The sequence below is a fragment of the Myxine glutinosa genome, chromosome 3, assembly GCF_964187855.1.
Source record: "Myxine glutinosa chromosome 3, kmMyxGlut1.1, whole genome shotgun sequence".
Taxonomy (NCBI): Eukaryota; Metazoa; Chordata; class Myxini; order Myxiniformes; family Myxinidae; genus Myxine; species Myxine glutinosa.
In genome coordinates, this window is record NC_136263.1 from 94742263 (window position 1) to 94757952 (window position 15690).

Here is a 15690-nt window from a genome sequence, read left to right on the forward strand (position 1 = left end):
AAGTTCGAAGATCCAAATCCGGATTCGGATCTTCACCAAAATTTAATCATTTCGTCTTTGTCACACACCCAACCTCTCCACCAAATTTCGTCTGAATCCGTCCACAACCTATTGAAATGTCCTGTTCACGAACAAACAAACATAGACATGTGTGAAAACAAGCCTCCATCCACCTTCGGTGGGAGGTAACAAATACAAATATGACAACAACAGCAACAACTACGTTTTATAAAATGTCAATTTTTCCATGTTTCACTTTTTTTTCTTTTTTTTTTGTATACTGAATGGAGGCTCGTGAAAGAGCTGACATTTATTTCACAAACAACTCAACCAGACAAACAAAATATATAAAAAGAGGGAGCGAAAGACAATATGGGGAGAGAAGGGGAAGCACACAAACACAACATTTGAGAGCAGGGAGAAGTGTGGGAGGGAGAGGGCTTGGGGGGAGGAGGCGTGGGAAGGGGGGGGGGGGGAGGGAGGTATAAAATACAAGGGGACCAAGGACTTCCAGGACAGAAGTTGGTATTTAAAAAAAAAAAAGTGTAGGATTTTGGGTGAAATTAGCGGGGGTAGAAAAGATCAAGGTTTTGGATGGGGGAAGATAAGAGATGGTGGTGAACAGCTGTTTTAAAGACCTGGAGGGTGGAGTGGGATTGAGGAGAGTGAGGGAGTTTGTTCCAGAGGCGGGAGAAAAGAGGAATGAAGGAGTGAAGCTGAGCAGAAAGTCTTGATTTTGGCAGTTTAACCATAAGAGGGTTGCAGGCAGATCTTGTGCGACCTGTAGGAATATTTGGGGGACAGGGCCCAGAGAGACCTGGGGGAGCAGGGCTGGAGAGGAGTCGGTAAAGAGAGAAAGACCACCAACCTGCCTGCGGTGAGTGAGTGAAAGGCCCTTGGAGTTAGCTTCATCGCGGGAGATTCCAGACTTCATTCAGATTCCAGATTCCAGATTTCAGATTCAGATTCCAGATCGCAAACTTCATTTTAAATCCTCATTGAGACTCACAGAGAGATATGCAATGTGTTTGTGAAGTACAACATGCTGTCTTCTGATTTAACCCATTAGCAAAGTGATGGGGAGGGGGGGGCACGCCAAACACATGCGCCGGAAGCATTTCGGGATTGGGTTGGGGGTCCGGGTGACCCCATGAAAAGAGCATTTTTCTTGACAAAAAGAGTGCCTTTTCCATGTAATAAGGGTGCCTTCCACACCTGAAAAAATGGTCACCTTTCACCATCAAAAGGTCACCCATTCTATATTCTATATATATTTGTTTGTTGGTCCCCGCCCCTCCGCCAATGACAAGGTCAGGGACCGTTATATATTGTTATGAATTTCGGGGTAGAGCGATATATAGACCACGTAGATCTGTGTCGGTATCACGCTCCGACTGTTGTGAAGAAGAAGACCCATCTCGATGTACATAGGCAGGGACCTGTCTAGCCCGGATGTCGGATTAGTGTATATTTGTGATCATACAAGGATGGCCTTGTGATAAGTAGAATAGGAATTATGCTAATTCCCCTGTGTGTGAAACCTGTGATCATCCCTGTGTCCCGTATGGCAATGCACCCATGCCCATAGACATTAGTTAGGAATCCATCCCCATTAGCGCACACACTAATTAATTCCCCCCTCTCCCCCAACAATAAAACTAACCGGAACCCAGATGACGCACTTGGGCTGACAACCCCGACTTGGCAGACACACATTGCTCAGGGGGGCGCGTTGAGGCCTGGTTCGCGCCAACGACTGGCCAGCTTCCTCCCACTAACACCGGAGCCACGTCCGGACTGCGCTCGGTGCCTGACGATTCCTGACACACCTCAGCCAGACAGAGCTAAGCCCAGCACACACACACATGACGCGGTTCTTTTCATAGTTTTTCCCTTCGTCCGTGTGATACGTCTGGTGTAGGAGTGCTCATTAGGGATTTTTAGTTTTATCGTCGCATTTCCTTGTCCCGGCATTCCGTTAAAATAAACCCTTTTATTATTTTTCCTGTTTATTCTAAATCCATTTTTCGTGTGAGTTTATTTCCACAGGATTGAAGGCTGCTGCGCAGGGCCGTCAGGTCGGAGCTTCCGGCTTCTTCTTCTTCTTCTCTTTTCCACCCGTGCTTGTCGAGTGAAATCCGCCATTTGATCGTCACTTCCAATTAACGCTCAATTGGTCATCCGTGGTGTGCTCCGTTTTAATAGAGCCGTCCACACGACAATATATACATGTATATAACAGGATATCTCAAAAAGTTATGGACTGATTCAAATGAAACACACACACACACACACACACACACACACACACATATATATATATATATATGTATATAACATGATATCTCAAGAAGTTTTGGACGGATTCGGATGAAACCTGGTGGACAGGTCGGGTATGCACCAACAATGAAATGAATCGATTTTACTTCAGGTCCGAATCTAGATCTGGCCTATCAGTGGGATACAAACGTATAAACTCGTCAGCCTGTCGGAGGTATGCGCTCTACCGAGTGCCGTTGCACTTTTTAAAAATTTCATGTTTCTATTTCTCTTTTTCTTTCTCTCTCTCTCTCTCTCTCTCTCTCTCTCTCTCTCTCTCTCTCTCTCTCTGTGTGTCTCTCTCTCTCTCTCTCTCTCACTCTCTCTCTCTCTCTCTGTCTCTCTCTCTCTCTCTCTCTCTCTCTCTCTGTCTCTCTCTCTCTCTCTCTCATTTGGTGGGGGAGAGCGGTGGCCTAACAACATTTTGCTGCCCACTTCTGGCACCCTTTCTGGTCTCTCATAATTAGTGATCATGAAATATTGACCCTATTGATTGGGCCGCTGTCCGCATTGGGCTGGGGACCATGCGATAAGGATGATCATCCTGAGAAATAATCGATATACGGAAAACGGCTCCCCAAGGCAGGTGACTACTCCATGATGGACGAGGATAGGCATCACTACAGAACGGCACTCGGTAGAGCGCAAACCTCCACTTGGCTGGAGTTTACATTTTGTATCCCACTGATTAGTCTAGTAGGAAGACTAGGTCCCCCTGCACCCCCCGGAGATATACTTCTAATCAGTGTTTCTAGATTGTAAAAAATGTGTAGAAAATGACTAGCTATGGCCCCAAGCTGTAAAAATGTCCCACATACCATTTTTATGCAAATTACTGCTGCCATTATCAAAAAAACGATTTTTGACATATCTCAGCCAATATTGCAGATAATTGAAAAATGAAGGTGTCTAGACCCATGTTTTGAAGGGCATAGATCATGATAGAACTATTCATAACATGATTACATGTGTCTATGGTATACTAGTATGCATATTAATGCTGTAATTACAAAATAATCAGTTTTACAAATGATAAGGATACGTTAATACTGCAGATAACTTAACATGGTACATAAGGGGTCTAAACCCAGGTATTTTCAAGGTTAAATGTCAACAAGATGCTCCTGAGTCTTGCATAGGGGCGGGACATTGGCAGTAACATTGGTACCACTCAACTTTTCTTCCCACCATTGACTTTGTATTGCGAGAGATTTTCACTTGCTTATTTAAAGGTTTCTCACCCAGCCCACGTAAAATCTACCAACTCCTGCTGTTAACTCCCAAACATATTTTTTTATGTTATCCAATCACAGTGCAGAAATGACAGACTAGAGATCCAAATTAGTGCTGCTATAGCTGCCATTTTACATTTCCATCCATGTAACATGCGCGCTCGCGCGCTCGTATCAATTGGTAATGTCGCGCGCTCGTATCAATTGGTAACGTTGATGTTATTGAATACCTCAGTTGAAAGTTCAGTCTTCCATTCCATCTGTGTGTTGTTCTTGGTATTCATCCTCCAATCTAGCCAGGTAAGATGCTAACTATAATGTTACTCACACTCTTGACTTCAGTTTCTGCATGAAATCATAAACAGGCAGAATAACAGCTGAGCCAGCTAGCACCATGTTAGCTAACGTTAAAGCTAGCCTCATCTATGTACAGTATGTTCCTAATGTCGGTGTAACTTAAACTTTTGTTAATGCCAAACATGAGACATATCTGTTGACTTCTGTATATGAATTGAACCAGAAAGAGGCACGACAGCTGAGCTAGCTACAGTAACTTAGCACAATGTTTCATTGGCCTAGATAGCTAACGTTAGTGTGGAAGAATTTAGATGTTTTAGCTATTAGCACTTTTGATGCCACTAAACATGGTTTAGTCAGCTAAAAAGTACCCTAGTGTAGAACATGACTCAGAACCTCTGTTACCTCACTGAAAACTCAGAGCCTCCTTTCACAGGCACTTTTAACATCATTCGTGATTTCTTATTTGTCATTTAACAGTGATGGTAGACATCGACAGCAAGCATGCCCAAAAGAAAACGGAGTGTAGAACCTGCAGCCCAAAGCTCTCCTCCTACATGCATCCTTCATGTACCATCCATGTCTGATCATGGGGATTTCACGCCCCTCCGTAAAATTAAAGGATCTGCTTCAGAAAAACTGCAACTGCTTCAAAAGATCCGGGATAGACGTCTCAACCAACCGCATGACTCCCCATGTCGTATGCAATCAGTATGTGATCAGATCCCGGCAACTCTTCCTGATGACCTAGAAAGAGTAGGATATCACAGCAAGTGTTATAAGCACTTTGTCCGCCACTTTCATCGTCTGGGAGATGATACAGAACCAGGGCCATCAACCTCATCATGGCATCACTCTCCTCGTAAACCAGGAGGTTCTGCTGAACCCATCTTCCCGCCAGAGTGTATATTTTGTGAGAAAGTTGAGACCAAAGATGCTCATCGCAATACTGAGAGGCCTACAACCTTCCCATCCTTTAAAAACAAAGAAAATGCATGGGAGCAAATCGAAACACGGGCTGAGAAAATGGGTCTCTATCGACTCCATCGAAAGGTGAAAAACAAAGACCTCTTTGCATGTGAGGCCAAACACCATCCGTCATGTTTTAAAGCTTTCCGCACAGCATTCTACAACTATGAGCGTGCGATTCACAGAGCCGAAGCACCAAAGGAGCAGGCTTGCATGTCAGCCGCCCATGAAAAGGCATTCAACTCAGTACTGGAACACATTCAAACCCAGGTCATCCAGCAGAATAAAGTTCTACAGCTTTCTTCCTTGCGCTTGCTCTATGTCGAGGAACTGAAACTGAATGGATATGAGAACTCAAATTATCGGTCAGAGAAACTACTGAAACGCCTACAGAATGACCCAATCAAGGAGCATATCCACTTCACGAAGGTTGATCATGACAAATGTGATGTCATTTCTTTCTGGCTTGTGCACAGCTCAAACATAACAGTTTCCAATGCTCTCGCACGAGCATTCACACTCGGAAGCACAAACAAGAACCAAAATGTTGCCCTCCAACTTCGCCAGGGTATTCTACAGGCTTTCAGAGAGTGTAAAGACCAACCATGGCCACCAACAGCTGAAGACATGGAGCTCAATCCTGAAGACATCCTACCTCCAGACCTTGTCGCTGCTGCATACCCTTGCCAACCTTCCCCCAACATGTGGTGAGATATGCTTGCAGGTGCTTGATCAGATGGTGGCCAAGCAGCACTTTCTGTTCTCCACTGACAGTTACCATCCTGAGTCAATCAAAGCGCAGGAAAGGCTGAGGCGGGGCAGCTCAGAGAAGATCATTCTGGCTGGACCAGCAACCAGGAAGCCATATGACTTCAAAATGTTCCTTGCAAATGACGACAACAAAAAGCAGATGTGCCAGCTTCTTCTGAAAGTGTGGAGTGGACAAGAGGCAGCTACCAGGCTGGAGAGAACAGAGATGGCTGTGCTGATCGTGGAGGGGAAGGCCCACCAACTTGCCTCAACGAATGGCAAGGTAAAATTGAAAGCCCTTCGTGAATGGCGATTCAATTTGTAATTTTTCCTGAAAAAAAGGTGATTACCTGTGATGTTTGTCTAGATCTGAAACTGGCAGTGACTGGTGATTGAAATGCGGTGCCTTTTTGTGTTTCAGGTCGAGGTACGTGAACTCCCCACGATCTACAGCAACCAGGAAGAGACTGATACCAGGGTGGTTCTGTACCTCCATCATGCTGCTACCATCGGATACAAGAACGCTGTAGTCAGAACACCGGACACAGACATCCTCCTGATCCTGCTCCACCATGCCCACAACATCAAGCTGACGGTGTACCTGGATACAGGGTCAGGGAAGCATCGCCAACTTGTCAACGTCTCTGAGCTGGCAGAATCCCTGGGAGAGGACTACTGTGCCACTCTCCTGGGGTACTATGTGTTCAGCGGAGAAGACTGCACCAGTGCCTTCAAAGGGAAGGGAAAAGTCGGGCCCTTGAAAAAGCTGGAGAAGAATCCCAGGTTTCACAGGGCATTCGGTGAACTGGGTGACAACTGGGATGCCAACCCTGAGGTGGAGAGGCAGTTAGAAAAATTCACCTGTGTGATGTACGGCCAGAGTCGCGAGTCATCAGTGGACATTGTCCGTGCCAAGCTGCTACGAAAAATGGTGGGAGAGGACAAGACCCTCACATCCAAGTCCAAGGTTGATCTGGCTCGCCTTCCTCCATGCCAGTCTGCCCTGAAGCCGCACATCCAGCGTGTGAACCACCGCGTAGCATTGTACAAAAGAGCCGATCAACCTATCATCGAAAAGCCAAAACCTTATGAGGAGCAAGGATGGATAAGGACTGATGAAGGACTGTTGAAACCAATGTGGTCCAGTGGTCCCATCCTACCAACCTCACTGGTGGATCTTCTGAACACAGGAGAGCACGAAGAGGAGGAGGAAGAGGAAGGAGAAGAAGAGTTTGACTCTGACGATTTCGATGAAAATGATGATGACTGACTCAGTGTAGAATCACTAATGCTAATGATGTTTATCTAAAACAAGCAAGAGAAGAGTGGTCACATTGAGTGCTAGGACTATTTTGACAGTTGTAATATTTAGAAAAATAAAACTTTGTGTTAACGTCTGTGTAGACGGACCTTAATATGAGTCTATTATTTCGTAAAACTGTGATTATTTTGTAAATAAAGCACTAATTAGCATACTAGTATACCATAGACACATGTAATCATGTTATGAATAGTTCTATCATGATCTATGCCCTTCAAAACATGGGTCTAGACACCTTCATTTTTCAATTATCTGCAATATTGGCTGAGATATGTCAAAAATCGTTTTTTTGATAATGGCAGCAGTAATTTGCATAAAAATGGTATGTGGGACATTTTTTCAGCTTGGGGCCATAGCTAGTCATTTTCTACACATTTTTTCCAATCTAGAAACACTGATTAGAAGTATATCTCCGGGGGGTGCAGGGGGACCTAGTCTTCCTACTAGACTAGATAGTCCGGATCTGGATTCGGACCTGTACCAACATCTGATCGGCTTGTTCTTGTCTCCCAACCAACTCATCCACCAAGTTTAGTCATGTCGTCCACAACTTTTTGAAATATCGTGCTATAAATATGTCGTTTTTGGTCACATCTCTTCACCATAAGTGAATTGTTTTGTGATTATATAAAAGAACAAATTTTCGTACCAAAATCGAATCAATTCATCCTCGGCACACACTCAACCTGTCCACCACGTTTCGTCCAAATCCGTCAATAACCTTTTGAGATATCCTGTTCACAGACAAACAGACAGACAGACAACACAGACAGGGGTGAAAACGTAGCCTCCGTCTACCTTGGTTGACGGAGGTAGACAAGGAGGCAGGAGGGGGATGGTTTCATTGCTTGGGATGTTCTCTATTTGGTGAGGGAGGTTCCAATCTGACCCCCTTATTCCTTTCCCCCCAGTCCCCCGCACACCCCCCAGGTCCTACCCGCACTCCCATTTATCAGACAAACGTTATCCTAAGCCTGGAGCAATTTGGCTCCGTTGTAGAACGAGGAATGCAAGGCCGTCGCACTTTGCACCGATTCAATCTTACCAGGTAAGGAAAAACGTTCCTCGTTTCACGCATCCACAGCCTTCCTCCCATGTCTCCCTGTTATTATTGGATATGCGGCTTAAGTTGTTTTTCTGGACTTCAAAAGGACATGGAGGCCATGGGGAATGTGTGCTTGGTCGGTCGGGCTCGTCTCGCGGTATGGGAAGAACGCACGAGCGCCGGTCGCTGGTTCTGATGCAGGTTCCCGCATGTTCTGGCTCCGGATCAACAGCGCTCTTTGATGTCAGCCTTTGGCAACAAAACCATCCCGAGCGTTCTAATCTAATCCTGCCCTTCTCTACAGGTCGCCATGGAACGGAAGAGAAACTTTACAAATGCACATTCACTCGGACAAATTTTCAAATAAATTGCGTTTCATTCAGTGCTCGTTTAAATTCCTCGACGAATCGTGCGGCATTCAAATGATCCGCTGCTTGCCCCCCCTTGCACACCTAGCCCCCCTTGCACACCCAGACCCCTTGCACACCAGCCCCCCTTGCACACCCAGCCCCCATTGCACACCCAGCCCACTTGCACACCAGCCCCCCTTGCACACCCAGCCCCCCTTGAAGACCCAGCCCCAATTGCACACCCAGCCCCCCTTGCACACCAGCCCCCCTTGCACACCCAGCCCCCTTTGAAGACCCAGGCCCAATTGCACACCCAGCCCCCCTTGCACACCAGCTTCCCTTGCACACCCAGCCCCCCTTGAACACCCAGCCCCCTTGCACACCCAGCCCCCCTTGCACACACAGCCCCCCTTGAACACCAACCCCCCCTGCACACCCAGCCCCCCTTGTACACCAGCCCCCCTTGCACACCAGCCCGCCTTGAACACCCAGCCCCCATTGCACACCCAGCCCCCCTTGCACACCAGCCCCCTTGAACAACCAGCCCCCCTTGCACACCCAGCCCCCTTGAACACCCAGCCCGCCTTGCACACCCAGCCCCCTTGAACACCCAGCCCCCCTTGCACACCCAGCCCCCATGAACACCTAGCCCCCCTTGCACACCCAGCCCCCCTTACACACTCACCCCCCTTGCACACCCAGCCCCCCTTGCACACCCAGCCCCCTTGAACACCTAGCCCCCCTTGCACACCCAGCCCCCTTGAACACCCAGCCCCCCCTGCACACCCAGCTCCCCTTGTACACCAGCCCCCCTTGCACACCAGCCCCCTTTGAACACCCAGCCCCCATTGCACACCAGCCCCCTTGCACACCAGCCCCCCTTGCACACCAGCCACCCTTGAACAACCAGCCCCTTTGCACACTCAGCCCCCCTTGCACACCCAGCCCCCCTTGCACACCCAGCCCCCATGAACACCTAGCCCCCCTTGCACACCCAGCCCCCCTTACACACTCATCCCCACTTGCACACCCAGCCCCCCTTGAACAACCAGCCCCCCTTGCACACTCATCCCCCCCTTGCACACCCAGCCCCCTTGAACACCCAGCCCCCCTTGCACACCCAGCCCCCTTGAACACCCAGCCCCCCTTGCACACCCAGCCCCCTTGAACACCTAGCCCCCCTTGCACACCCAGCCCCCTTGCACACTCACCCCCCTTGCACACTCACCCCCCTTGCACACCCAGCCCCCCTTGAACAACAAGCCCCCCTTGCACACTCATCCCCCCCTTGCACACCCAGCCCCCTTGAACACCCAGCCCCCCTTGCACACCCAGCCCCCTTGAACACCCAGCCCCCCTTGCACACCCAGCCCCCTTGCACACCCAGCCCCCCTTGCACACTCAGCCCCCCTTGCACACTCATCCCCCCCTTGCACACCCAGCCCCCTTGAACACCCAGCCCCCCTTGCACACCCAGCCCCCTTGCACACCCAGCCCCCCTTGAACACCCAACCCCCCTTGAACACCCAACCCCCCTTGAACACCCAGCCCCCCTTGCACACCCAGCTCTCCTTGCACACCCAGCCCCCCAAAGCTGAACTTCCCACTTACACTTGATAGGCCTACAAATAAAAAAATGGCTTCACAACTCGATTAGACTACTCCTGTCGGCGGAGACTCGAATACTAGATTTGTATCACAAATGAATTACATTTCTCGCCGCAGGTGGGAAAGCGACGAACACGAGGAAGAGCGCATTCTTCCTACGCGCCCTCCGCTGCACCCAAACCCCCAACACCCCTTATTCCCCCCACCCCGCGCACCCTCCAACACAGCATCGGCACACACGAGGCTAAAAGGTTCACCCGTAGCCAGAGGTGAGTTCCTCGCACACTAATGGCGCCAATTTCGCGCGCGAACCCCACCCCCTCGAGCCCGTGTCCGCGTGTTTAAATCCACCGCGCGCTGTTGAGACTCGAGCATCCCCACAACATGACGTCACGTTAGGATGTGATGAACGGAAGCGCAAAACGACAAACACGGACGGGAATGAAGGACGAGTGGATGATGGACTGTGCGGGTGGAGGCGAAGGGATTGGGTGTGCGGGCACTTTGGGGTGGGGGATACTCTTGGTGTGCGATTCGCGGGTGATGGGCTAAGGGATTGTGAGGATTCTCCCTGAAGCCACGCAAATCCGACCGGAATTCGGAACGGCCAAACAAGCGGAGCTGATGTCAGCGAAAAGCTATTCGCAGCACCTGGCGCGAAAAATCAGCCTTTCCCGCGCAATAGCACGCATGGCTTCCATGCGCTATGCAGGCCTCCGTATTTCGCTATAAAGTACACATTCCCCTGCCCAACAATGCCTGTCTCTCAGCTTTTACAATATTTTAAATATGTCCAGATTTCTCAACTTTTTGTGAATCAGTTTATTGTTTATTTGTTTTTTTGGGAAATCGATCACTTGTCTACTTTAGGCCCAAACCATGCATATTCCATCATCTCATTCCCGACCCGACTCTCAGCTATCTAACCTGGGTTGGAATCCAGACCCAGGTATAAACTGTCATCCCGGTGCGGACTTTAAACTCGTCTACCGGATTTAGTTCGTGCACGGTAAAGATCCCACTAGTATGCTAGTTATCGCCGGCGCCCCGACCAAATTCCAAATTCTAGCCGTAACCCACAGATGGCACTGCATCAGTGGCACAGCCGCACCCTCAGCCAATGGTGCTGTATAATAAAGAAGAAAAAGGTGCATTTTAGGTTGGGTACCAATTTGTCACTCTGGTCTATTTTACATGAAGCCATCTCTGTCATAGCGAATAAAAACAAAAAACAGGGAAGTAAGTGAAAAAGGGCAATTGGAATCTTAAACTAACTAGAACGGCGCTTGATAGATCACCTGTATAACTCCGCCAGGCTGAATACTTTATGTTTTGTATCCTAGTTAGAGGCCAGATCTGGATATGGACCTGAACCAAAATCTAATCGGATTGTTCTTGTCACCTAACCAACTCATCCACCAAGTTTATTCATAACTCGTCTATAATCTTTTAAAATATCATGTTATTTATCGCTTTTCGCTCGATCTCTCAATGGTGAAGAATCAGTTAAAAATTAAATAACTCTCGTATCCGAATCCATATTCAGATCTTCACCAAAATCGAACCTATTTGTCCTTGTCACACACCCAACCTGTCCACCAAGATTCGTCCAAATCCGTCCATAACTTTTTGAGATATCCTGCTATATGTTGGTTTTAGCCCCATCATTCAAAGGTGAAGAATCACTTAAAATAATTCTACTAGCCGGATTCTGATTTGAATCTTCACCAAAATTAAATCAGTTCTTCCTTGTCACACATGCATCCTGTCCACCAAGTTTCGTCCGAATCAGTCCACAACTTTTTGAGATATATTGTTCACAGACAAACAGACAAACAGACAGGCGTGAAGACATAACCTCCATCCACCACCTTAGGTGGCGGAGGCACAAAGCATGTGAAAATGCGAAGCCCGTCCGCGTCCGTTTGTATTTAGTCGTCTTCTTCCTCTGATGGTTCTTCTTCTCATGTATGCTCAAAATAACGAAAACAGTTTTTTCTTTAAATACAAAATGAAAATTGATGATTTTATCCATCCTTGACCTTTGAGCTTAGATCTAAATCAATAATCAGGTTCTAGCTTTTGAATGGTGAACCAATTCTGTGACCCAATATGATTTTATATTTTAATTTGAGGTCAATTGGATGAAAATTGACGATTTTAAGCAACCTTTACCTTTGATCTTTTGATCTAAAGAAAACAATCGACTCGTACCTTTTGATTACTGAACCAATTCAGTGACCAGATGTGCAAATTCCTGAAATTTCAGGTCAATCGGGTGAAAATTGGTGATTTTACGCAACCTTAACCTTTGACCTTTTAATCAAAGAAACCATCGGCTTGTTGCTTTTGATTGGTGAACCAACTCAGTGACCCAATATGAAAATTCTAAAAATGTCAGGACAATCGGATGAAAATTGACGATTTTATGTGACGCTGACCTTTGACCTTTTGACCAAATTATTAATTTACCTTCTCCATATTATCATAATAAAGTTTTGTTGAAAATTTGATGACAAAACTCAAATGGTAAATTGGAATTTCAGGTCAATTGGATGAAAATTGATGATTTTAGGTGATGATGACCTTTGACCTTTTGACAAAATTATTAATTTGCCTTCTCCGTATTATCATAATAAGCTTTGGTCAAATCCATGAAAATCGCATCCTTTTGATTACATGTTCCATCCAAACCACCGGCTCATGATACAGTGAGTGAATCGAGGTTCAAATCCCATTCACTCCATGTACGTACGTGTGCATTCTCTACCAACCTCCTTGTGATTCACATTAACGTACACGGATGTTTTACTGTAACGTCTTTCTCCTGCACGTGCTTTATGCACAAAGTACACATGCACTATGAGCCTTAGATTAATATAACAAGAATGACAGCATTGTGGTCACAACCTGCGAAAAAATCCAGTAACGGACCAATTGAGAAACGCGCATTTAAAGCGATATTAAGAGATGAACAGTGTGAATGGGAAACTCACATTTAATGCGCTATTGGAGGATTGGTGGTTTGCATGCAGCCTGTGGCTGCTGGTTGCATAATCTTCTGAGGACATAGCTGCCGATGATGCAGTGCCCTCTATAACTAATCATATGATACTAAGTTTGCCAACCTCAGAAAGATGACAGGCTGAGTCAGCCCAACTGGTGTTGGTTCAACAGCTTGATGGGGGCTCAAACTCCAGAAACACTCAGAACCCTAAGATCTCAAGCCAGACACCTTAACTGTTAAGCCAACAGCGAGCTTATAATCAAAAGATTACGTCGCCAACTCTCATCCATGACTGACTCCACCACGGTTATATCAGAACAATCTGATTCGTCACGCGGACACAGATTGTTTAACACAATCCTTTTTGGCCCCGGTCATGGGGCCGTTCAAAAATTATGTAACACTATTTTTTTTGGAATATATTGTTACAGACACGACTTTGATGTTAAGGTGGGCCGAGCGGAATGGCCGTCGTGTCCGCACAAATTACCCGATTGTACTCGAACGTTGACGAAGCCGCGCCACGCTGGCTCAATAAGGAAAAAGAAGACACACGGCTGAATTATAATGACAGACACCAGGGATACGGTTCTCAAGACCTCCGGAGGAGATTATATTCGTGCGGAAGGTCAGATTACAGGGACGAGAGGTACAACATAGAAAGACAAGCACTTAGACACAATCTTATATTATTCCCCAACAGACGACAGGCAAACGGGACAAGGCTGACTCACACGGGGGTTGATGGCAGGAAAGCGGTTGTCGATGGCTCCAGGTCCTCCTGGGCTCAGGGCAGGATCGACCCGGTCCGGTCCAGAGATGCGGAAGGTTTCACAGCGCTCGGAGGGGACGTTCTTTCACAGGCGGGCCTTTCTCTCTCAGCGCTCGCAGGCAACGTTCTTTCTCAGGCGGGGCGCATCTGACTCAGCGCTCGCAGGTCCTTCTTTCTCTTCAGCTGGGGGCGCATCTGTCGTCACGTCCGCTACGTGGCCGCGTATATCCGGCGGGGAGTGACACGCCCTCGGCTCGCTAGCGCCGCCCCAGATGGAATCGGTCCGCCCTTCTGATTGGGTGCGGGGGGTTACCAGGCTCCGCCCTTGAGGAGGAGCTGACAGCCAGCCCCTCCGTGGTAACCCCGTGGAGCGCGTGGTCAATGGCGCTAATCGAGCCGGTGTGAGGACGCATCCTCCCCCGCTCCGCCGCCATCTCCTCTGTTGTTGTTGTAATTGTTGGGGAAGAAGATGGAAGGAGGTATGGGAAAGGTCCTAAACTCACTACTGATGCCATATAATCACATTCTGGTGCAACGAAGAGTCATAATTAATGGAAACGAGGCCTTAACTGACATAGACTAAGAATAACTAGCAAGATGTCCGAAAGTTGTCTACGTGTGGTGCGGTGGACCTGGGCACGACATTTAATGGGGGAATAAGGGGAAGGTCGGCTCTACTGATTGTTATTTACATGCAATGGGACTAGGGAATGGGGGATTGGGGAAAGTTGGGGAGTATTGGAGAAATAGGGGAATATTTACAAGCGGATATGGAGGCCAAATTCCATATTCGCAACATTGCACCCTTCTCTACCCTCGGGGCGTCCCGACCCGATAAATTTTTACCTACTTTAGTGTGGCACGCAATGTAGTTCCCTCTACTATTAACTCTACCCTGAGTGCGACAGTTTTACAGATATTCACAAATGAGTAAATATGTCCCCCTGCGACGTTGCACCCTTCTCCTCACAGAAACACACCCACAGGATAACCGAATCCGGAAAGAATTCTCAAACTAAACATACAGCCGGTAGGGAGCATTATTTACAAGGTTACGCTGATATCTACACTACGATCCAGGACCTGTTTTTGGAGGAACACATGCAGATGTTATGCATAGAGAGAGCGCGCTTGCCAGCATCGATACACCAACCCACGAGTGCTCTGTGGCCGACGGCCTTTAATAACGTGCAGAGCACCCCGTCCCAGCATCAAAAGCACCACCCCACCACCAGTCGGTGCAGTCACCATTGTTCATTGGAATAAAAATAAATTCGACAACCCCTAACCCTGCAGGTGTCTCTTGCTCTTCTTGTGGTGCACTTGGTGTTAACTAAAAGTGGTTCACCTGTATGGCATAGGTGCCACGTTGACCCATAGGTCCATCCCCGGGTGGTGCTTGGCCGCAAACGAACTGCGGTCCATTGTGGGTGGCCACAAACATTGCGGTCCATATGGTGTATCGATCCCGGCAGCAAACAGCGAAAGTGCAGGCCCACAACTGCGCAGCCAGCACCTCTCTCTCCTCTCTCTCTACCCCAAAGCCAGATCCTCGGAGGTGGGAGACAAAAGAAACAGACAAGTGAGTAAGGTGGTAAGGGCGCAAAAGTGCACGCAATGTAAGGTGATGCACACTGGGGGCACATGGGAACCAGGTGAGACAGGTACGTTCCTATCGTACGCCCCCCCCCCCCACCAGGTAACCTACATGGCCCCTCCCTTACCCCTTACTGTATCCACACAACACAACACTACCCATAAACATCTACTTTACAAATCAACAAACATCCCTACTGTCTTCCCCGTTCCTCCCATAAACCAAATTCGTCTTCTCTCCCTCCTAACCAATCAAATTTGCCATTTTCAACTTTCATCAAAATTTGCCATCTCCAACTCAACATCATAATTTGCCATCACCAATTCATCATCAGTCCCTCCTAAGGAGGGAGAGATGGAATCACCCCAATGTCTCATCCACGTCGTGATGCGTCTCACAAATCCACACAGCAATCTCATTTCC

The 15690-nt window shown here is 47.8% G+C and overlaps 1 protein-coding gene across 1 annotated transcript; it reads left to right on the top strand.

Annotated features, from left to right (window-relative positions):
* The first annotated feature begins 5491 nt into the window (after window positions 1–5491).
* Window positions 5492–6982, top strand: LOC144891146 (uncharacterized). Its single transcript, XM_078773517.1, has 2 exons — window positions 5492–5850; window positions 5989–6982. Exons 1-2 carry the CDS (start codon window positions 5554–5556, stop codon window positions 6835–6837), a joined length of 1146 nt encoding a protein of 381 aa, XP_078629643.1. The 5' UTR covers window positions 5492–5553; the 3' UTR covers window positions 6838–6982.
* The last annotated feature ends 8708 nt before the right edge of the window (window positions 6983–15690 follow it).

Coding starts and splice junctions, on each gene's coding strand:
- LOC144891146 (XM_078773517.1), top strand. CDS start 5,554: ATGGTGGCCAAGCAGCACTTTCTGTTCTCCACTGACAGTTACCATCCT. Junction 5,851..5,988: donor TTGCCTCAACGAATGGCAAG/GTAAAATTGAAA, acceptor TTTGTGTTTCAG/GTCGAGGTACGTGAACTCCC.